Source organism: Canis aureus, chromosome 5, assembly GCF_053574225.1.
Source record: "Canis aureus isolate CA01 chromosome 5, VMU_Caureus_v.1.0, whole genome shotgun sequence".
NCBI lineage: Eukaryota > Metazoa > Chordata > Mammalia > Carnivora > Canidae > Canis > Canis aureus.
The window spans coordinates 49,690,701-49,715,331 of NC_135615.1; the positions used below are offsets into that span (position 1 = coordinate 49,690,701).

The 24,631-nt window shown below is 37.7% G+C and overlaps 1 protein-coding gene across 2 annotated transcripts in view; it reads left to right on the plus strand.

Moving 5' to 3' along the window:
* Window positions 1-22,763, plus strand: part of IPO11 (importin 11) — a 201,413-nt gene extending 178,650 nt beyond the window's left edge. Inside the window, exon 31 of one of the 2 annotated variants that reach the window (XR_013379936.1) lies at window positions 21,343-21,482. Coding sequence is in view for 1 of the 2 variants with exons in the window: in XM_077897963.1 (XP_077754089.1) it covers window positions 21,343-21,507 (165 nt within the window). In the remaining variant the exon portion in view is untranslated. Of the gene's footprint in view, window positions 1-21,342 lie in introns of both variants that reach the window. The other variant, XM_077897963.1, reaches the window with a different exon arrangement.
* The last annotated feature ends 1,868 nt before the right edge of the window (window positions 22,764-24,631 follow it).

Genomic DNA, 24,631 nt, shown 5'->3' on the forward strand with positions numbered 1-24,631 from the left:
GTAGGATTTAGATGTAGATCTTTTGATTTTTTTCACACACATAGGTATGTGCTCTCTCCCCATCCTGACTAATTTTTCTTCACTTGGCTTTACTTGGCCTATAGGCTTTATGTGTCTCGAGTAGTGAGCAAACCTTAAAGCACTTAGAACCAAACTGTTTTTAAGTATAGCCAGTTACTTAAGTGTTTCCCTTGCCGCCAGCCAAATGACACGTAGACTGGCTGAGAGAAATAGTAAAATTGCACCTGCGGGCTCAGGGAGACAATGGGCTAGTGCCCAAAGGTTAGAGAACCTTGAGGTTGTACTTGTTGCCTTCACCCCCCTCCCCCCAATTCACCTGAGAATTATTATTATCTATCTTTTGTGGCTTCCATAGCAAGAGTGTGTGTTTTTAGCATGCTAGTGTTTCCAAAGATTCCTTTCCAGTTTGCTTCTCAGGGGTCTAAAAAGTAAAAGGATGACTCTCAGGTTAATTCACATTTTTCTAGTTTCTTGAACCATTAAATGAAAGTATCCATTCAGCATGCAGTCATTGAGCTATGTGTCAGGTAGGATGCTGGTGTGAACTGAATGTGTAGGGAGATGACATTTGAAGATGAGGTGTGAGGGGAGATTAAAGAGAGAAGCCTTTTCTTGTATCATGAATGCTTTAGACAGATGTAATTTCCTTTGTTTTGGAGACTCTAAATTTTTTTTTTTTTAAGATTTTATTTATTTATTCATGAGAGGCAGAGGAAGAAACAGACTCCCTGCAGGGAGTCCAATGTGAGACTTGATCCCTGGACCCCGGGATCACACCCTGAGCTGAAGGCAGATGCTCAACTGCTGAGCCACCCAGGCGTCCTGAGACTCTAAATTTGTTAAATTGGAGTTGTTTCTTACAAAGATGGAAATAATAGACATTGAAATTGTTCTTCCATATGAGATAATAAGTAAAAAGAAAAGACAAAATAAACATATGAAGCAAAATATTTTAAAGATATGAGAAACCAGAATTAGAAGAATAATGATTTATGAGAAACAGAAAACAAACCTCATGAGCCATCTGACTGTCACAGTTTATTTTCCTGGAGAGAGTTCCAGGGAGTAACACAGGGAGTCCAGTAGTCTCTTTGATTTGAGGAGATGGAACTGACAGTCTGAGGATACCAAAGAGGCTCAAGTTATCAGAGAAGAGGGAGCAGCCCCTTTAGAACTTGCCAGATCTTTAGAGGGTCCCTTGTGAGTCTTTAGTTTTTAGTCTTTAGTACTGATCAGCACACACAAGTGTAGAAGTTACCCCCGGCCCGGGGAAGAACCTCCAGGAAGGACTGTTGGGGGAACTTACAGACACAGGAATAGATCCTGTTGTCAGAATGGAAACCTCAAAAATGATAGGGTGTTAGGTAGAGGATTCAGAAGTGTATGTCAGTGCTGGTACAAAATTATCCCCAGATGAGCTATTGCTCTGATTCTACCAAAGAAAGGTTAAAGCAAAAATCTAAAAAGATCAAACTGTTTCCAACCAGTGTAACCATGTCCTAGATCAAAACTCAAGACTATAGTCTTAGAAAAATTTCCAGTAACAGGGCAAAATGTATAATGCCTGGCATTCAATAAAGACCTAAAGGCATGCAGGGAAACTAGAAGATATCCATACTGAGAGGGGGAAATCAATCAATTGTAACTACTCAAGAATAGATCATATGGTAGAAATGTTGGGGAAAAGATGATTAAAACTGTTTTTGTAACTGTTCTCTGTGTTAAGAAGTTAGAAGAGAGATGGAGTATGTTAAATAGAGATGTTGAGGATACTTTAAAAAGACTGAAATGAACCTGTAAGAATTAAAATCTATAATGTCTGGTGGGGTTAATGTAGATAAGTATTGTGGGACAAAAGATTAGTGAATTTTGAAGACACAGAAGTTAGAAACTCTCCAAAATGAAACAGAAAAAAAGACAGATGGAGGTGTAAACTATGTAGGACATCTTCAAGCAGCCTAAGGTACTAGTAGTTCAAGTCCCCAAATGAGAAAAGGGAGAACAAAAGAAATATTTGAAGATATAATGGCCACATTTCTTCCAAATTTAATGACAACTCTGAGCTCACAGGTCTAAGAAGCTCAGAGAACACTAAGCACAAGAATCGAGACTATACCAACCAACATCATAATCAACTTGCCAGTTAAATCCAGTGTTGAAGAGAATGTCTTAACACAGTAGCAAGAGTAGCATCTTCAAAATATATTTGTCTTTTGTATTTATTCAACATTTTTGTATGCTCACCATGTGCAAAACATAGATCGTTATAATTAATATTTCCTCCACTAGTGATTATGTGTACCTACAGGACCTGTCTTCGGATGTGTGTCCATCAGTAATGTATACATATTCTTTAAAATATTTTAATACCATTAGCTTATTACAAAGTCAGTTTCCTGAGAGTATTTACTTGTTTTTATGTATGCTTTGCCCTGAGTCTTGTTCCCTAAGTTCAACTACCTTTTAATACTGTTGTTAATGCATCCTTATCTTCATTTCCAGATGATACTGAAATGTAAAAACGGTTGTCATAAGACACATAACTTAAGGCTGACTGTGTGTGTGTGTATAAAGTGAATATTTTAAAGTTGTAGATTGAACATAGCTTTTCTTATAAATGAGACTCTCAAAATCGATGTTAAACTTACCAAATCTTAGAAATACACTGTTTTAATGGGTAATTCAGCTCTTAAAAACTGCAGACTTTGCAAGTGACATTAAAACAGTCTAAGAGGATGGGAAACAGTGAATTGAAATAATCCAACTGAGATGTAATAAAGATACAAATTGATAACCAAGCATCCTCCTGAGAAAGCAGTTCTTCCTGTGATCAAGCTAAAATGTTAATCAAAAAATAGTTTGAGATCCCGAGGTTAAGGTCTTTCACAGTAGGCTACATAATCGTAATCAAAAGATACTGGAAAAGAAAATTCCTTTGAAAATGCCCTTGAAACTAAATAAAGTGATGATTCCTGAGTTTCTGTTTTTGATTAAGACCTCAGATTAATTGCTTGCTGACCTCAATATTGTTGTTGAGTTTTAGAAAGCAGGCAACCTCATTACTTCTTGAATTGAATTTATTTATCTGACTTGTTACTTAGAACCTTAATCAGGAAGAATTAAGGAACTTTGCCTCTGTTCATTTGGAAACTTGGGCATGGTGGTACTGACTCCACGTTAAAGAAAGTCTTCGTCTTTATATGTGAAGAATATGGCCTCATTTGGGAGAATATATTTTCAGTAACTTAAGTAACATTACTTAAGTAACTTAAGTAAGTAATATTACTTAAGTAACTTAAGTGAACATTAGACTTTCTTTTATTCCTTTTTCCCTTCTGCTTTTTTTAAGGGGCCTATCTTGAGGGAGGCAAAATTAAGAAGCCTTTTCAAAGGATTATTCTTTGTAGCAAGTTCCTATTTTGAAGATCTTTTTTGTTAAATTATAAAAGTAACATATTGTTTTAAAACCCTCAGAATTAATTACATGATAGGAAATACCCTTTCCCAAAGGCAGCCTTTTGTAACGTGATGTTTCTTTCCAAAGATTTTATTTACATCATATAAACATTTGTATGTAGTTGCTAAGTAAGAAATGCTCTCCATTCTATTATGCTCCTTGGTCATATTTAAATATAGTAGATACCTGGGCATACTTCCCTGTGCGTGCCTTTACATTTGCATCATTTCCTTTAATAGCTGCATTTGATGACATTCCATTGGATGGATCTCCATTGCCTGCATGTGTTGGGCAGCACTTCTTAAAGTACAGTTCACAAACAACTAGGGGTTCCTGAAACCCTTTTAAGAGTATTATTACTGTTCCATAACTGATACTATGAATCACTCTTATGAATGATGATACTGTTTACTGTACTAAGCTGTTACTTTTCTTTTCATCATGTGGACTTCTGCACTGGTGGTGCAACAGCGGAGGCAGGTATAACTGCTGGCTCTTGAGCCTCAATAAAGGCAATGGCAGCAAACTCTGCTAGTAGCCGTCATGTTTCTTACTACCATGTACTCAACAAGTTTTGTTTTTTAAAGCCAGTTTCATTTAGGCACGTCCTTGATGAAGTAGTACGGATTACCAGTTTTACTCAGTTGCCACTCTTGAGTATGCCTCTCTTAAATATTCTCTATGTCACAATGGGCATGTTCTTTGTGACAGTGGTTGTCTTGGGGAAAAGTACTTTGCGATAGAGTCGTGAGCTGAATTAACTGTCTTTTTCCTGCAACACCGTTTGAACGTGGAAGGATGGCTGACAGATTATTTGACAGACATTTTCTCAAAGGCAAGCCTCTTCCTTCAAGGAAAACAGCTAACAGTTGAAGTCTAATGTGCACGTGGGTGGTGTGTGAGTCATTCCATACCCTGCACAGTATGCTAGTTACAAAGCAGTAGCTTATTGTTTATGTACCTTCGCTAATTATGAGCAAGGCTGAGCATTTTCCAGATGTTTGTCGTTCCTTTATATTCCTTTGTTTGATGAATGACTTGTTCTTACCTTTTCCCTCTCATTTTTCTACTAGAAATTTTATTTGGTTGTTTGCTTTTGCTTTGTTATTTTTTTAAGATTTTATTTATTTATTTATTCATGAGAGAGACAGAGAGAGAAGCAGACTTCCTGCGGGGAGCCTGATGTGGGACTCGATCCCAGGACCCCGGGATCACGCCTTGAACCAAAGGCAGACACTCAACCACTGAGCCACCCAGGTGCCCCTGCTTTTGCTCTAAAATAAGAGTTCTCTGATACATTGTATTTTCCAAGAATGGCCATAACAACACCTTCCATTCCACCTCCTGTTCTTACAATGTGACTTTGACACTCTTTTTCATTCAGAAGTTAGGCCTGTATTTCTTGCCCTTGAAATTGGTCAGTCTTGATGATGCTTTATGACTGCTGAGTCAGATCATAAGATGGAGCTTCCACCTTGTTCCCTATGGAGACTTGTTCTTGGAACCTGGGTACCATGTGTCCATGAGGAGAATGTAGGTCTTATTCCCCAGCTGAGGTCCCAAACAACAGCCACCATTCACCCTAGATAACATGAGTGACCCTGCAGATAATTCCCCAAGATAGTGTCACTCTCCTCCATAGATCATGGTGCAGAGACCATCCTTCCTTACTTGACTCCACAGAATTCATTAATATTAAAAAATAGTTATTATTCTCTGCCACCTAGTTCAGAGTAGTTCCTTAGTAATAAAAAACCTGAACAAGCTCTTCATAGATACAGAAATGAGCTTTTAATTCTTCATCCGTGTTTCATTCAGTTTGTTTTTTGCTTTTTGTTTTTTAAACCAAGACAAAATTAAATTGATGAGCTTTTCATTGCAAAGGAAAGTGCACACTTTGTGGAACTGTGGGTCATGTCCCAGTGGGTAAATCATGGAGAGGTTTTATCAGATTTAGAGTGCTAGAGTTAGTCACAGAATGATCTTGTCAGGGGTTGATCAGAATTTGTAAACCATCAGAATTTGTAAAAAGACAGTAACTGGTCTTAATTTTAACACACAAGACCTTGCAGTACCACTGGATCAGCTCCTCAGTTGTCCTCTCTTGGAACACATGGATCTAAATGAGCTGTTTAAAGAGTATGGGTTTAGATCGCTTGTCTTGTGTATCACAATTGAGGGTAGTTTGTTTTCTGAGTCCTAGTACAGCCTTGCAGATTGTGGTTTCTGCTTCCTTTCACAGATGTGCTCTTATTGCTCTCAGGGGGTTTCCTCACCTGCACCCCCATTCGTCAGACTCCTCTTTTGAAAGATGAACAGTTAGCTTCTGGGGTGTGATCAGTCCAGACCTGCACTGCTCTTGGAGAGGTCTCTGTTAGGTCAGTGAGTTTTCCGAGCTGGTGCTTTATGGTGTGCAGGGAATGGCTGCCCCACACTCAAGATCCCAATTTCTTTTGTTTTTACAGGTCTTTTTGTTTCATTTAAATGTTTTAATCCAAATGGAATTTGTTTTTTGCTACAGGAGTGAAGTAGAGTGTCAGCTTGTTTTAGATATGGCTAGCCTCTTTCACAGAACTAATCAGAAGCCTGTCTTTTTCTGTTGTTTTGAAGTGCTGCCTTTATCCGATACCGCACTGCCAGGTTTGCCCGGATTTATTTCAGAACTCCACATTATAGTACATTGACCAGCCTATTTTAATTACTGTAGCCTAAAGTGTATTTTAATACTCATTAATGATATTTCTGAGGTTATTTTACTTGCAGATTTGTCATTGTGTAATTTTTAAGATAAACTGAACACTTAACTAGAGAATTGTTTAAAAATCTCATTTGAAAGTGAGAATAATGCTGGGCACCTGGGTGACTCAGTTAAGTGTCTGGCTTTGGGTCAGGTCAAGATCCCTAGGTCCTGGGATCAAGTCCTGCATCAGGCTCCCTGCTCAGTGAGGAGTCGGCTTCTCTTTTTCCTTCTCGTCCTCCCCACTGCATGTTCTCTCTCTCTCTATTAAGTAAAATCTTAAAAAGAGAGAGAGAGAAATGCTAATTGAAAAACACCAAAGATAGTATTGTTTGAAAATCAGAGACATAAGATTTTGGCTATTTTAATGCTAAGAATTCCAGGTTTATTTTCCTTTCAAAAGGGTATTTTGTAGATCAATCTAATAACACTCCAGCTTGTTCTTTCAAACAGCGTATTGAAAGCAATTGTTTCAATTTTATGGTCTCAGCCTAACTGAGATAAAGACGGCTTATATCAAAAGCTAAGGTGCAAAACCACGATTCAGGGTCATATGAAGCAAACAGAGGAAAGAACATGTCCCTTTACATTAATTTAAAACCACCTAAAAATAGTTTAATTCTCCTGTATCTAGTGATATGTTAAAAAATAAAAATTACTTCTGCTGAAAGGGAATTTATTAAACTAAGGAATTTACTTATTAAATGGTTTGGCTGTCATTATATCCTAGCCATTTTAATTCATTTTTATATGAACCTGAAGAGCAAGGTGAAATGATCTGTGACAGACTTTAATAGTGCTCCGCACAATTTTATATTTATATCTCATGTGTGATAATGTATGTGAATATCCTATTAATGAGTCATATGATTTTTTGGGAGCTGTGCCCTTGAAATAAAGCACTTTAAAATAAAATTGATGTAAAAAGGGAAAGATTTTGTTACAGAAACTGTCCAGGTGTTGTGACTTTGTTTCAACTTAAACTCTTAAACTTAATTTCTTCCCCTCCACTTTTTTTCTGAGCTGCAAGAAAATGCATTGAAGAAACTAATGAGTTTCTTAACCCATTATAATAAAAATGACTTTTATGTCCTTGTGTGAGTTAAGTGGAGCTACATTTCCTTCTGATGCAAACAATAGGTCCATGTTTAATAGGGGTTCTCAACTGAGTGTTGTTCCTCCACCCCCAAGGGCACTTACAGCCTTGTCTAAAGACACTTTTTATTGTCACATGGCTGAGAAGTACTACTCTGATTCAATGGGTAGGAGCCAAGGGTGCTGCTAAACAACCTCCGGTACTCAGAACAAATAATTTATTTTATTTCAATGAATATTGGGTAGTGAGAGGAACATTACTTCAGAAACATTTATTTCGTTGCCTACTGTGTGCCAAATAACAGTTGGGTTGTATAGGACCTGGTGGTATGCCATATGATAAATGTGGTAGGAAAAATAATCCCTTTCATCTCCCAAAGAAGTCCATGTCCTAATCCCTGGGTCCTATGAATATGCTGTGTCCCCTACAGATAAGTTTAGTTACATTGCAAAGTGGAATTAAGGTTGCTCATCCAATGATTGAGTGTAAGGGGGATGATCCAGGTAATCGTGAGAGTGTTTAAAAGTGGAAGAGAGGGCAGCCCGGGGGGCTCAGTGGTTTAGCACCGCCTTCAGCCCAGGGCGTGATCCTGGAGACCCGGGATGGAGTCCCATGTTAGGCTCCCTGTATGGAGCCTGCTTCTCCTTCTGCCTGTGTCTCTGCCCCAGTCTCTCTCTCTCTCATGAATAAATAAATAGAATCTTAAAAAAAAAAAAAAAGGTGGAAGAGAGGGTCAAAGTGATGCAATGTCAGAAAGACTCAATGTGCTGTTGCTTTGAAGACAGAGGAAGATAGCCTCTATTTATTGGAAATGGCAAAAAACAGGTTCTCCCCTAGAGCCTTTGGCAGGGAATGCAGCCCTGCTGACACACCTTGACTTTAGTCCAGTGAGACTATTCTGGACTCCTACTAATCTATAGAACTGTGGTAATAAATTTGTGGTAGTTATGGCAGCTGTAGAAAGCTAGAAATTTGGATTTTGTTTGGTAGGAATAAGGAGCCATCAGAAAGTTGTCATCAAAGCAAAACCACAATGAGAAGTCACTCACAGCTATCAGAATGACTAGAATGAAAAGAGATAACAAATGTTGGTGAACATGGTATAGAAAAAGAAAACTTTCCACACTGTTGGTGAGAATGTAAATTGGCGCAGTCACTGTGGAAAAACAGTATGGAGGTTCCTCAAAAAATTAAAACTAGAAATAGCATGTGATCCATTAGTTCCATTACTGGGTATTTACACAAAGAAAATGAAAACATTAATTTTAAATCAGAAAGATATGTGCACCTCTCCTTTTACTGCAGCATTATGTACAATAGACACGATATGGAAACAACCCAAATGTCCATCAATAGATGAATTGATAAAGATGTGTATGTATGTACAATGGAATTTTTTTTAATAAATTAATTTTTTATTGGTGTTCAATTTACCAACATACAGAATAACACCCAGTGCTCATCCCGTCAAGTGCCCCCCTCAATGCCCATCACCCATTCACCCCCACCCCCCGCCCTCCTCCCCTTCCCCCACCCCTAGTTCGTTTCCCAGGTTAGGAGTCTTTATGTTCTGTCTCCCTTTCTGATATTTCCCACACATTTCTTCTCCCTTCCCTTATATTCCCTTTCACTATTATTTATATTCCCCAAATGAATGAGAACATATAATGTTTGTCCTTCTCCGATTGACTTACTTCACTCAGCATAATACCCTCCAGTTCCATCCACGTTGAATGTGCAATGGAATATTAACTCAGCTACAAAAAAGAATGAGATCTTTCCATTTGCAACAGCATGGATGGACCTTGGGGTATAATGTTAAGTAAAGTAACCATATGATTTTACTCATCTGTGGATTCTAAAAAACTAAATAGATGATAAACCAAAAGCAGAAACAGACCCATAAACAGGACAAACTGATGGTTGCTACACGGAAGAGGTTGGGAGAATGGGAAAATTAGGTGAAGGGGAAGGGGATATACAGGCTGCCTGGTATGGAATGAAAGTCATGGGGATGAAAGGTAAGCATGGGGAAAATATTCAGGGATACTGAAGTAGTATTGTATGGTGGCAGACCGCAGCTATACTCATGAGCATAGCATAACATAGAGAGTTGGCAAATCACTTTGTTGTACACTTGAAACTAATGTAACATGTGTCAGTGATACTTCAATATATTGTCACCACAGGGGTGACCTGGTCAGATTTGTGCTCTAGAAAAAATGACTGTATGGTCTCATCTTCTGCTATTCTTCTGCTAACCTTTTCTTCTGCTATGACCGCATACATGACAATGGACCTTAAATCTCCAGATACCATTTGAATATGAATTTTGTATAAATCCCCAATTCCAGAAATATTATGTTCACATTTTCATAGTCACATCAACATTTCATGGATAGAAGAGATGCTGTTTGCCAACAGCTGTTACTTCTCTTTCCTTCAAACTAAAGTTACCTGTGTAGATGATTGAATCATAATTCCTTAGCATACTTTATGGATAAATTATATAATATTCTCTTAGGAAAATGGCAGTTTTATAATAGGATTCATTATTTTACTATAGGCTTTCTCCTTTGTTTCCTTGTACACTTCTGCAAACTTTAGAATTGTTAACCATGAAGCTTCTCTGTTGGTCTTTACCTCTCATCATCCCTGAGAGGCTGTCATCTGTGTGGTCCAATTCCGCAAAACTTTTTTTTTTTTTCAAATTTTTATTTAAATTCTAGTTAGTTAACATATAGTGTAATACTTGTTTCAGGAGTAGAATTTAGTGACTCAAATATAACACCAGTGGTCAACACAAGTGCCCTACTTAATAGCCACCCATCTAGCCCATCTCCACCTACCTCCCCTCCAGCAACCCTCAGTTAGTATCCTAGAGTTTAGCATCTCTTGTGGTTTGCCTCCCTCTCAGTGTTCATCTTACTTTATTTTTCCTTCCCTTCCCCTGTATTCATCTGTTTTCCTTCTTAAATTCCACATATGAGTGAAATCATAGTGTTTGTCTTTCCCTGACTTATTTCCTAAGCATAATATACTCTAGCTCTATTCACATTGTTGCAAGTGGCAAGATTTCATTCATTTTAGTGGCTGAGTGATAGCCCATTGTGTGTGTGTGTGTGTGTGTGTGTGTGTGTGTGTGTATTACATCTTCTTTATCCATTCATCAGTTGATGGACATTTGGGATTTTTCCATAATTTATCTGTTGTTGATAATCCTGCTATAAATATCAGAGTGCACATGTCCCTTTGAATCAGTGTTTTTGTATCCTTTAGGTAAATACAAATACCTAGTAGTGCAATTACTAGGTCATAGGATAGTTCTATTTTTAACTTTTTGAGAAATCTCCATACTAAAAAAACAAAAAGAGAAAGAGAAATCTCCATACTGTTTTCCAGAGCAGCGGTACCAGCTTGCATTCTCACCAACAGTGTAAGAGGGTTCCCTTTTCTCCACATCCTTGCCAACATCTGTTGTTTCCTGGGTTGTTAATTATAGCCATTCTGACCCATGTGAGGTTGTATCATCGTGGTTTTGATTTGTAGTTCCCTGATGATGAGTGATTGTGAGCATCTTTTCATGTTGCTGTTAGCCATCTATGTCTTCTTTGGAAAAACGTCTCTTCGTGTCTTCTGCCCATTTCTTAACTGGATTATTTGCTTTTTGGGTGTTTTTTTTTATTTTTTATTTTTTATTTATTTAATTTTTTTTTTTTTTTTTAAATGATAGTCACAGAGAGAGAGGCAGAGACACAGGCAGAGGGAGAAGCAGGCTCCATGCACCGGGAGCCCGATGTGGGATTTGATCCCGGGTCTCCAGGATCGTGCCCTGGGCCAAAGGCAGGCGCCAAACCGCTGCGCCACCCAGGGATCCCGCTTTTTGGGTGTTGAGTTTGATAAGCTCTTTATACTTTTTAGGTACTAACCCTTTATCAGATACGTCATTTGCAAATATCTTCTCCCATTCTACAAGTAGCGTTTTAGTTTTGTTGATTGTTTCCTTCCCCATGCAGAAGTGTTTTATCTTGATGCAGTCCCATAATTTTTTTTTTTTAATTGAACAGCTATAGATGCATGTTATAAATGGTTGTTGGGGAGTTTTTGTTTTATTTTTGTTTCGTTTTGAGAGAGATTGCATGCACACAGGATCAGAGACTGGGAGTGAGAACAGGTACAGAGGGAAAGGAGAGAGAGAATCCCAAGGAGGCTCCATGCCCATGTGAGCTCTGAGGCAGGGCTCAGTCTCATGACCCTGAGATCATGACCTGAACCAAAATCAAGAGTTGGTCGCTCAACCGAGTCACCCAGGTGCCCCTACATTATCTAGTTTAAATCATGCATGAGATCATGTCAAGTACTTCAGCAAATTTAGGTTAAGGAGCCATAGAACAGTATTTCCCTTCCCAGAAATAGTAAGTTAATGCAGGTCTTAAAATAACTGCAGTTTCTTCAATGATTTTGCTGTATCAGCAGATGGTCACAATAGAAAGTTTTTGTTCCCCTATTCATCCTCATCATATTGTCATTTTAATAAATTATTGATAATTTACAGTTTGATGAAATGATAATCCCAGCTTTTGAAATAGATTGAGAGCACTGACTCACTAAATTTTCTTGCTTTTGTAAGTTCCCTTCAGCATTTCCTATTTATAGCACTTTTTAACCTTTCATCTGATAGCTTAACCTTATAAAGCTTTTTATCAAAAACCTTGAGATTCTCATAAAATGTGCTTGGTGATCTTCTTGGAACTATAGAGGCAGTTGGAGCAGTAAGAAGCAGTAGGAAGATGTAACAGAGCAGGTGTTTCCTATAATAGGGCAGCTTACACTTGTGATATTCATTTCTCTATCCCAGAAATAAGTGATACTCAGAAAACTTAATCCAAAGATGACATTTAAATTGTGAATAGAAATTTCATCTCACAGCGCATGTCTGCCTTCAGCTCAGGGCATGATCCCGGAGTTCTGTGATTGAGTCCTGCATCGGACTCCCTGAAGCAAGCCTGCTTCTCCCTCTGCCTATGTCTCTGCCTCTCTCTATGTCTCTCATGAATAAATAAATAAAACCTTAAAAAAAAATCTCATCTCATTTTTCCTGTTTGTCTTTATCCTTTTTCCATTTTCTGTATCACTTGGAAACTACATATAATTGGATCAATGTATTATAGCACATGTTTGGTTTTATAGTATATTCTCTCACAGAATGGACAAAACATGAGAATTGATATTTCTGGAAAGGAAGTAGTAGAATCAAAGGCACTATTGAGCAGTAACATGTTTAGATCTTTCTAGTAGGCTGTTGCTTCCTAATTTAGGAACACTGGTTGCATACCCCTGAATATTTTGTTATACTTTATTATGTATGTTATGTAGTCATTTGGCTTTGATAACAACATGAATGAAAGGGGAACATCTTTCAATTGTTAATTTAGTGATGTATTAGAATTGATTTTTTTAGTATCAGAGATAACTCTGTATTGATCATCCTTAATTTACTACTGTAATTTATAGGATTCTAAAAATGCAACTATGATCACAACGTTGTTATTGCTGCAAAATTTATCATATTCCCCTTTGACATTACCATTTTGTGATCTCTTATCATCCCTATGGCCTTTTAAGTAAACTGATACTAAGAAAGCTTATGGTGATCTTGGGATCTTACATGTTTAGTTGAACCTGAGATGGTCTCCTACAGGGTATGTGGTGACAGAACTGAACCAGTATATCAGTAAATTTAATTTAGTGCCTGTAAATAAAAATTCTATCCTATAAATAGAACATACATTTTTTAAATGTTCATGAAATGTGTGTAAAAACTGAGCATATTCTAGGCTCTCAAAGGAAACCAAATTTCTCAGAGTAGAAATAGTACAGATCATATTTTCTTTTCTTTTTTTTTTTTTGTTTTGTTTTTTTTTAAAGATTTTATTTATTCATGAGAGACACAGAAAGAGAGAGAGAGAGAGAGGCAGAGACAAAGGCAGAGGAAGAGGCAGGCTCCATGCACGGGGCCTGACACGGGACTCGATCCTGGGTCTCCAGGATAAGGCCCTGGGCTGAAGGCGGCGCTAAACTGCTGAGCCACCTGGGCTGCTCCAGATCATATTTTCTGACTACAGTGACGTAAAACCAGAAATTAAACAAAAGTTGAGAAAAATTGCAGGTCACAAAAAGTTTTTAAAACAGTATCTTAAAGAGGAAGCCTGCAATTTTGAACAGGTAACATAGCACAGTAAGATTATTACACTTAAAAACATCTGGATACAACTAAATTATTCATAGCCTTAAGTAATTTTATTATCAAACAAGAAAAAATGAAAATTAATTAACTCAGAGCTCATTTCAGGGACAGCGGGGTGGCTCAGTTGGTTAAATGTCTGCCTTTGGCTCAGGTCATGATCCCAGGGTCCTGGGATCAAGTTCTGCATCAGGCTCCCTGCCTTAGTGAGGTTTCTTATTTGGTCATTTTGTAAGTGATTTTTATTGGCAAGTACTATCAATGGGAAAAAAAAAAAAATTTAATGCGTTTAATTTTATAATGATATCCTTCTAACAGCAACTTGTCTTCCTTCTTTCCTCTCCCTTTTTTCCCTTTTCTCCCCATTTTTCCTTCATTCCTTTTTTCTTCTTTTTGTACTATCAAGTTTTAAGAAAAGATTGAACCCAGAAAACTATGACAACTCTCAGGAAGAGAGGGATCCCTGGGTGGCGCAGCGGTTTGGCGCCTGCCTTTGGCCCAGGGCACGATCCTGGAGACCCAGGATCGAGTCCCACGTTGGGCTCCCAGTGCATGGAGCCTGCTTCTCCCTCTGCCAGTGTCTCTGCCCCCCCACTCTCTCTTTCTGTGTGTGACTGTCATAAATAAATAAAAAAAAAATTTAAAAAATTAAAAAAAGGAAGAGAGTAAAACAGAAAACAGCTAGTAATAAGTTTTTTAATTTATGAAAATAGGTGAAAAACAGTAAGTGATTATTAGCAAATTTAATCCAACATTAAATTCACTATTCCTGGTAAAATTTGTTAATGAGATAGGAATAGAATAATAAGACTTTAACATGATTTTGTAAATAGCTGTTTGAATCTAAACACAAACATACCTCTGTTGAGAATGACCTAAATGCAAGAGAATGCATCTTCTAGAAAAGACCCTTGGAATCTCAACCTAAATGTTTTCTTTTTTTTTTTTTTTTTTTCCACTCAGGAAAAACAAAAAAGGAGAGGATTATAAGTGGATGTGTAATCCAGAATCATTTAGGGATGATCTAGAAAGTATTGAGGATGCTGCTGCCATCTTGGCTTCTGTCTAGTTGGAAAATTCAGAAAAAAAGAATGAATAGGAGTAGTTTAAGAGTTAGGCTGGGTTATGACACCTTTTTTGCTCACATTCCATTGACTGGGAGATGTGGTCTATCTGTATATCCAGGAAGAAGAGTAAGAAATTTTGGTGATAGTCTGTCAGAATTTCTAGCCAACGTGATAAGAAAAGAGAGCAAGAGTGCATTTGAGTGAGCATGCGTATAAGAATTGGCAAAGAAGAGATAAGTCATTAGTCATTTAAATGAATGTTTAAGTCAGAAAAGTTCAGGAAAATCAAATCAAATGAGGAGGGTTTAACAAGGTAACCAGTTAAATGATAAACGTGTGTGTTGCTGATACTTACTAGCGATCACCAGTTAGAAAAAGCATGCAAAAATAAAGGTTCCTTACAGATTTGTATTTTATTTACCTTGCAATGTGGGGAATCCTTTGGAATTATAGTCAAAACTAGAATCAAAAAGGCATCAAACTTTTGATTGGTGAAGGCGGTCAAACAAACAAAAGACACTTACACTGCCTGATTTGCATACAGTGAAGCAAAAAGGCCTCAAAAATGTCTCATTGAAACCAAAGGAGAAAGGAAGCCCTGAAGAGTTTGTAGAAATAGGTGGTTGTATATAGGAATTAAGTTTATAGGGCTTAGAATTACTAGTTTAAGAGTTTTTATTTTGAATTATCATGTGTTTTATTGAATCTACTACCCATACATATTTAATTTTATTTCTTAATGTTTTGTTTATTCATGAGAGACACAGAGAGAGGCAGAGACACAGGCAGAGGGAGAAGCAGGCTCCCTGCGGGGAGCCCAATGTGGGACTTGATCCCTGGACTCTGGGATCACGCCTGGAGCCAAAGGCAGACGCTCAACCACTGAGCCACCCAGGCATCCCAGAAAAGGGCATTTTAAACCAAAGATCAAGCTAAGGAAGTTTTGAAGACCACATGGTTAAATACATTGTTGTAGGCAAATTGTCTTTTAAGGTTTTGGTTTGTTGCCTAGTGTGTTATACATAATCTACCAGGCCTCGTGGAACGTGTGTCACTATTCTTAAAAAAAAAATATTCTATGTTTTTCTAAGGAAACCTTTCCTCTTTGGCAAAATTCCAACAAAAATGACTTTACAGAAATTAATTCCTGAAAAATTATCGTGGGTATATGGAGGCTTATAAAGTGGACAGTGATACGATATGTAACCTAAGAAAAATAAAGGATTCAGCTTTATGAATTCCTGCTGGGTGGAATTGCTGAATGATGCAGTGAAATATTTTTTAGTTTTAAGGACTCAAAATCTCAAAAAACAAGAAATGTACATCCTGGTAAGTGGCACCATAGGAGCTAAAATCTTATACCAACTTTAAAGACTAACCACCTTGTGGGTCGAAGCAAATGTCAGAAGACTATAATTACCAACAGAGGAACCTGGTCAACAGTTTAACTAGAACCATTCTTTCTTCAAGTAATAATTTCAAAGTCAAGGGTTACCACACTACTTATTAAAATCCAGTGTATGGACTTTTGAAGTGAGTTGGGTTATTAGCTCTTAATTTATTTGGCATTGCCCTGGAGTCAGGATTTCTGGGTAATTATCTTCTAATAACAGAAACCTATTATAAGGTTCCTAATTTTGTCTTAACCATTTTAGTGAAAGTATTTCTTAAATGATCATCTACTTCCTTGGAGGATGAGAGTAGGGGTTAGGCATATGGAAGTAATGGAAAGAGAACAAAACCAGGAATTTGAAGTCTATGTTCTGGTTGTACTGACGTCATTAACTTGAGAAAAAAAATCTACCTTGAATGTCACTCAAAGCCTAGGAACCTCATTTTTTTTTTCTCATTTCAAAAATGAACTTACCAGGCTTGCTGCTTAGTGTTCTGAAACTGAACACTTGCATAAGTTGAATGAAGTGTCTAGTGCTGGTTGTCACCACACCAAATGACCTCAGAGGGATGCACTTATTTAGCTTCTTTAAATAACTTACAAATTTGATTTATTGTCTCCCCTGCCAATTTTCCTTTTGTTGCCATATCTGTGAAACCTTTGCTAAGGCCAATGGCACGAAGCTTTTCCCCTTTTTTCTTCTTAGGAACCTTATGTTTAAGTCTCACTCATTTTGAATTGGTTTTTGTATGTGGTGAAGATAGGGATTTCCTTATTTTTCATTTGGATATCCAATTTTCTCAATCCTTTGGTCATTGTTTACTTTTGGTACCCTTGTGAAGTTCACTTGACTACGTAGTATTGTGGACTTTCTTTCCTATCAGTTACTCTGTATATCCTCCATAGTACCTGAAATCTTAGAGCAATTAGGTGAGAAAAAGAAATGAAAAGTGTGCAAATTGCAAAGGTAGAAGTAAAATTGTCCCTTTTTGCAGATGACATGATCTCATATATAGAAAACACTAAACACCTATTTTTTAAAACTCCTGGAGCTAATAAATTCAGTAAAGTTTCAGGATACAAAGTCAATATACAAAAATCAGTTGTATTTTATGTACTAAATGAACAATCTAAAAAGAAAATTAAGAAAACAAATTCCACTTACGATAACATCAAGAAGAATAAAAGACTTCAGCATAAATTTAAGGAAGTGAAAGACTTGCACACTGAAAACTATAAAGCATTGATGAAAGAAATTAAAGAGAACACAAGCAAATAGATGTTTGTATTTATGGGTTGGAAGACTTAATATTAAGATGTCCATACTACCCAAGGCAGTCTTCAGATTCAGTGCAATCCTTCTCGAAATTCCAGTGGTGTTTCTTAGAAAAATAGATAAACACAATGCTAAAATTCATAGGAACCGTGAAAGATTTTGATTCGCCAAAACAATCTTGAAAAAGAACAGAGCTTGGGATGCATCACACTTTCTGATTTCAAAATCTATCCCAAAGCCATAGTAATTAAAACAGTATGGTACTGGCATAAAGATGGACACCCTTTCTATTTTGGAATGGTTTTGGGTTTACAGGAAAGTAGCAGAGACAGTACACAGCTCTCCTCATGTGCCAGTTTTCCCTCATGTCAGCATCTTATGTCACCAGGGCACATTTGTCAAAATTCAGAAACCAGCACTGGTGTATTACTGTTAACTAAGCTGCAGGCTTTCTTCAGCTATCACCACTTTTTCACTAATGCCCTTAGTTGTAGGATGCAATCCATAGTAGCACCCTTAGCATCTAGTCTGGGTCCATTTTCAATAGTTTTCTGTCCCTTCCCATTATTCCTAATATTTCTTGTTGTTAATGGAGTCTCAATACTACTGGCTTTGTTTTTTCTGTCCAAGGTTTTTTTTTTGTTTTTTTTGTTTTTTTTTAACTCTTCTCATTTGTGCATCTGAGCAAACCTGCACCTGAGCAAAGATAATCACACTTATTAGAAATGTGTGGAAAAGAAGAATAAACAGTTTCTGATTTTATAAGATTCTCTGGTGATTGATTTGTTTCAATTTGGGCCTGTAGGTACCAAACTGTTTTAGTCCTTTGCCTTCAGGAAATTAATTCCCTCATTCCTAGTGTTTTCTTGGTATTTGGTGTTGCCAGATTCCTGAGCCCTCTGGTTTGTGATGTGTTGATGTCCATGTCCCCCACTGAGAACATTCTGAAGACTAGCATTACAACCAGAATATTGGCATTAATAAGAATCAAGATACGGAACGTTTCCATCACCACAAAGACCCCTTAGGTTGCTCTATTATAATTAAACCCACTTCCCTCCTGCCTCTGACACCTACTTTTGGTTATGAGTGATTTTTTAAAATTGAAACCTGTATATTTTTTTGGTATGATTAGATTCTGAATCTTATCAAACCTTCTGTTTTTAGCCACCTTCTTTTGACACTGCTCTGGCAGACATGGGTGTGCCACTTTGTTACTGCCGAGAGTGTGCAAAAGGCCAGGCTCCCCAAGCATCTCCACAGACTCGACTGGGGAATGGGTGGGTCACATCCTCTTAACAGCATGAGTGGTGGTGGGACCACAGTTCATTTAGTCTTGGTGTTTGGCCGAATGACATAGTCCAATTACTATCTCAGAGTTTTGTCTTGCCCATGTGGTGGTACCTTTACTGGGCCTTTGGGTAGAGAGTGGACTCTGTGTTGGAGTTTTTCCATCTGTGCTTGTTAGCACATCCAGGTTGCTGGCTTCTTCAGCCCCAAATTCATGATATCTAGGCGAGAAGAAAGCCAAGGTGCTCAGTATTGTGGGTTTCCTTCACTACTGGGTCCCTATGCTCTCTGCCTTCTCTTCACCTTTTAGAGTTTCCTGTGTATTTTATATATATGTATATATATGTGTGTATATATATATAAAACATATATATATGTTATATATGTTTATATATATATGTTATATATATATAATGTTTTAGTTGTACTTAGCTGGAAGAATGAGTAAAATATTTTATTCTGTTATTTTGTAATTAGAAGTTGGCATCACATCTATCTTTGCAGTATAGTTTTCCCAACAGCAGAATTAAATCTAATTATAATTTGCTTACTACATTATAAGACTAATTATTTTCTCAGGAGTGTACCACCTGGTGACATGTAAGCATTCTGCATTTTTTCACATAAAATCAGATAATTGGGTTTATTATGTAATGTGGGCATTATTGCTCTAAAAATGATAGTTTTGAAAATACTGTTAGCGATTTCAGTGTCTTTTCATTCTAGCAATGGCACTTGCTAGAACATTCAGAAAAATTATATCTGGAGTTTTAGTTGATGGGCAGCATGGATTTTTCTCTAGAAAATCATTTAGCTAATCTATTTCATGTATTTCCTCAAAAGAAAGTATTAATACCTATGATCAATGAATATCTTATCACAAGCCAAAATAGACATTTATTTGCTGATGTGATATTTTCAGCTAAGAAAAACTTTTTTTTTTAAAGATGTGCATTTGAAGATTCTTTGTTTTTTTTTCTTCCTTCTGCTTTCCACAGCTTTCCTTCCAGAAGAGACTAATGCTTTTGTAATCTTGCATGACTGACCAGTATACTTTAAAAAATATATTATACCGATAGTGTATGCCGTATGTGGTAGGGCTGTAGTATGGTGATACTTTTCCTCCTTATTAACCTGTTGAAAATTAAAAGGTGGATATTTGATAAGTTAACTGTTTGCAGTTTTTGTAGCAAATTGAAACAGCATTTAAACCACTCTTCTGAGCTTATTTCAGTAGTTGGAGTTACTTGTTCAAACACCAATTTCAAGGTCAGTTCTGTTTCCCTCATATTGTGCAGATGGTTTTAGTTACAGTAATTCATGATATTTCAACAAAGTACACATGCCCTTTAGCAAGAGATCTGTTTCATTGTACCTAAAATAATACCAAACATTACTGCATTTTGCCTAAGAGAGCAAATATTTTTAAAAGTTTATCTTTGGTTTTTGTGGTTTGTACAGTGGTGTCTTCAGGCTTGTGAAGGCAGGGCTTTGTGTTCACAGTTGTTCTTGGCGTCCACCCTCCCGTCCACCTTCAGTGACGGTTTATCATGTAGCTGAGTTGGTCCCCTGAGGGGTTTAATTTCAAGTTCATGCCACCTTTGTCTCTGCCTCTCAAGTGCATTTTCCATTTGTGATCATTATTTTTAAATGTCTTTATATTCTCAAACAGATGGGATCCAACCAGTTCATCTACTTAAATTAAAATAACGTCAGTAAGGAAAGAGAAGAATTTCTATGCTGCTGTACTGGGCACACACACAAACTCATGTTCTTTACTTAAGCCTTACAGATGTTCACCTTTACTGATAATGAGAGAAATGTGCAACTTGAAGTAGGGTGTGTTAGTTTTCACCTCTTAAATTGTAAAGAATTTCATTAATGCTAATACCCATGTTAGAAACAGGCCACCATCTAAAACCTCTCATACCTTTTAAATTTGTACAAGAGAAAACAGTTTGATAATATGTATCAGGAGTCACAAAATTATCTGTGTCCTTTAGTAATTCTTCTAAAGTAGAGATGGGTGTAAGGAAATAATCTGAGATGTAGAGAAGGGCACTTGTGAGAGATTATTCGGCAATATTAGAATTGCATTTATACCATGATTATTTATTTCATCATGCCTATAACGAAAAGTCACAGCATAGATCTGGAATTCTTAAAATGTGTTGGAGCAGAATTTTGTAGAATTTTTGTGTTGGAGTAGAATTGTTGTGCAAGTTTAAAGAGCAGCACTAGGGGGGTCCCTGGGTGGCTCAGCGGTTCAGCACCTGTCTTTGGCCCAGGGCGTGACCCTGGGGTCCTGGGATCGAGTCCCGCGTTGGGCTCTCAGCATGGAGCCTGCTTCTCCCTCTGCCTGTGTCTTTGCCCCCCCTCCCTGTGTGTGTGTGTGTGTGTGTGTGTCTATCATGAATAAATAAATAAATCTTAAAAAAAAATAAAGAGCAGCACTACTTGTGTATCTCTGTGTGTGCCACATGCACAGAAAAGACAAAGGAGGCTGAAGTGTTTTCTGTTGCAGGATTAGGAAGTGGAATATTGGGTTCCTTTTAATTTTTTTTCTTTTGGTTTCCACATATCCCAGTGGGATAGGAGAAGGACATATTTGTCTTGTTTTGTTTCGTCTTGAAGATCTCTTGTAAGAAGGGAGGCGGGCGCAGTGGTGGTGCCGCAGAGGAGATGACACAGCCGTGTAGTCACATGGGAGAGGGACTTGTTCTGACTCTTTGACCCAGTTTGGCTCCTCTCTGTCCCACAGCTGGCCCTGAAGGACCCGGTGCACACAGTGTCCCTGCAGCAGTTTATCTACGAGAAGCTTAAGGCACAGCAGGAGCTCCTAGGAGAGCAAGGCTTCCAGTCCCTCATGGAGACCGTGGACACAGAGATCGTCACCCAGCTGCAGGAGTTTTTGCAGGGCTTCTGAGAGCATGTGAGCTACGGCTGCCTCCCCTTCCCGAAACGAGCCGAGGAACCCAGCCTGCCACCTCTGTGTGAGAGCCTGCTGAGGCGATGAAGAAATCCCTTGTGTATTACAAAGAAGCGAAGACCATGCGTTTTTACTACAAAATCGAGTGAATAAATATAAATCCCGCACAACTAAAATCACAAACCTATTCCTCAAAAGAATTTAATTTTATATTTCAGAGGGGCCCTGTGTTGACTAGATATAGATTTGATGACACTAGCTGCTTAGTTTTCTGTTAAGAGAAGAAACTGTTTGATTACCTTTTAATCATGTGCTCTTAACACTTGAGAAGATGAAGGTTAATGTCTGCGATATCTTTCTGCAACCAGAATTAGTATTAATTTGGCTGCTTTATCCCTTTTTTAAGCTAATGAAACTGCAAGTTTGAAAGATGACAAAGCCATTCAGGTGATGGAATTCACGAAGTCTGTATTACCAGGCAAAAAATTTATGAATAGTGACATATATTACTGAGGTTATCTTGCAAGGGAGTTGCTTTCATCCGACATAGAAAATGTGTTTTATCAAATGCTTTTATTTTCATTTTACTAATTTGATACAAACAATTAGTAAAGGGATTTTTTTTCTCGTTTTTATTTTCAATTATTACATTTAGTCTTTAAAAGCATATCGTAAGGCCTGCAGAAGGGAACCTGTGGTACTGCGGTATCAGGTGGGAGACCTCTGGTTGTGATTTGGTCCTGCTTCCTTTATGACTCTTGAGGCCAGGAGCCCTGTGAGCCCTGGGAAGACCCAGGCAGCCCGCAGACCCTCCTGTGCTGTGACGTGGCTATGCCAAGCCGTTCTGCACTTACCAATCTCAGGCTCCTCACTGTAGGGGGCATCAGGGCCGCAGTATTAGGGGTGCCCCTCGGAGGACCCAGCAGCAATCCCCAGGGTACCAACACTGATGTGACAAGTCTTCCTTCCTTATTCCTCCAACACGCAGTACCAAAAAAGGGGAAAAGGAGAACTTAAAGCCTTACTTTGTTTTACTCGCCATTTATTGTAAGGAACCTTTAAAGCATTTTTAAGGAAATACTCAAAAGCAAGGTTGGAAAATGTCTGATCTTTCTATAGAAAGTTGGGTACAGTATGTAACTGCAGGAAACCCACTGCCCCTTTGTAAGCTGTGGAACCCAAAATGTATGGAAATACTTGGTGTTTTCAGCAAGAGAAAGAAAATATGGTCCAAATTAAATTTTCCAAAGATACTCACCTTTGATTTGTCTGATTATTTTTCCTGCTTCACAAAAAATGAGTTTGTAAAAATTGACCCAAGGATTTTGAGACGTGTGCTTTCTCCCATATTCTGGGTGTGGGCTCTGTCCTAGTAGGTAGGTGGTGGTGTGTGTAGCAAATCCTAGCAATTATTCCTTTAGTTTCTCTTTTAAAGACTAGAAGCTGCTTCACTCTGTCATTTTTATTCAGTCCTCAAGATGGATCTAAGAAGAAGAAGGATTTCTTTCTGCTGACTTAATTATTTTCATTTAGGGCACTATTCCCAACGTTACCAGAAATTCTCAAATGTGCTCCAGTTTTTCAGTGATAGTAAAATAACTCATCTTTCCAGTTCCCGACAGATTTCATTATAGCGTTATAGCAGATATTACTAAAATAGCTACCTTGCAGAAACAGTAAAAAACTTATCTCAGGAAGAGTTTGGTTCATTTTTTTATACTGAAATGTTTAAAATAGGCTTTAAGTAGGAACATGAAACAATATTCCTTAAGTAAGGAACATTAAGTAGATGTTTATCATAGCTCAGAAAGAAATCATGTATCTTGACATCTTAAGTACTCAAGTAGACATAAAATACAAGTTCTGGTTTATAGAATTATTTTCATTAATGCAGCCTTATAGCCAACATATTAAGTTTTGGACAAATGATTAATTCCTCCAGGCCTCTGGTTGAACTTTGTCTCCTGGTAGGAGGTAATGATTATTTCTGTTCCATAAATACAGTGTTTCTATTTATCTTATGTTCCAGAGACTTCTCCCATTCCCCTAACAGAGGACCATGTGGTCAGCGATAACATTTTAAAGTTTTTATTGTAAAGTGGCTCCTTGTTTGTCTCCTGCCAGTCATTTTAGAGAAACCATATCATTACCTATTAAACACAAACGTTTATTGTTTGTTTCCTTTGGAAAATCTTCACCATAGATCTTTATTTTACCTATTCCTCTATTTGATGAGTATTTAAGTTCCGGGTTTGTACTATGTCTAAATTCTGGGATTAGAATGGGGTACTTATATCTTATGAAATTTTATAATTCAGTGGGAACACGTATTGGCCAACATGTTACATTAAAAAATAGTGGTTCTGATGGAAACATGTTCTGGAGCAGGAGGAGTGCAGGGGAAGGAGATGATACAGAGAATGAGGCTGGCACTTGTAGAATCTGATATGTATTTAAAAATTACCCTGGAACAGCATAGTTTGGTGAAGCTGTGTAGAAGTCAGTGGCACTATGCTGGAACATGGATGCTCTGATTTCAGACTCAGAGCTGCTTGAAATTACTCTGACATACATAAGATAAGTGAGATTTTAGAAATGTTAGAGCTTGACAGCCTCATAGCTAATCCCTCCTTCCATTAATTAAAATATAAGGCTCACTTGTTAGGGGTAGTGGTCTTCTGCTCTACTTCTACAAACCTCATAAATCCCACATGAATAGAAATTTTTTTAAAGATTTTATTTATTCATGAGACACACAGAGAGAGGCAGAGACACAGGCAGAGGGAGAAGCAGGCTCCATGCAGGGAGCCCGATGTAGGACTCCATCCCAGGACTCCAGGATCATGCCCTGGGCTGAAGGCAGACTCTAACTGCCAAGCCACCCAGGTGTCCCACAAATAGAAATTTAAAAGTTGTTGGAGAAGTGATAAAAGGAAGACGAGGTACATGTTATGAAAGAAAAAAACACTTTCTTCCTTCAACTTATAAAAAACATTTTAATCTACACAAGCATTGAGAGAATAGTATAGTGACCAACAGCCCTTTATCTGGATTCACCAAATTGTTTAACACCTATTCTCTATACTTCTGTAGACACACATACAAACAAGTATATACACAC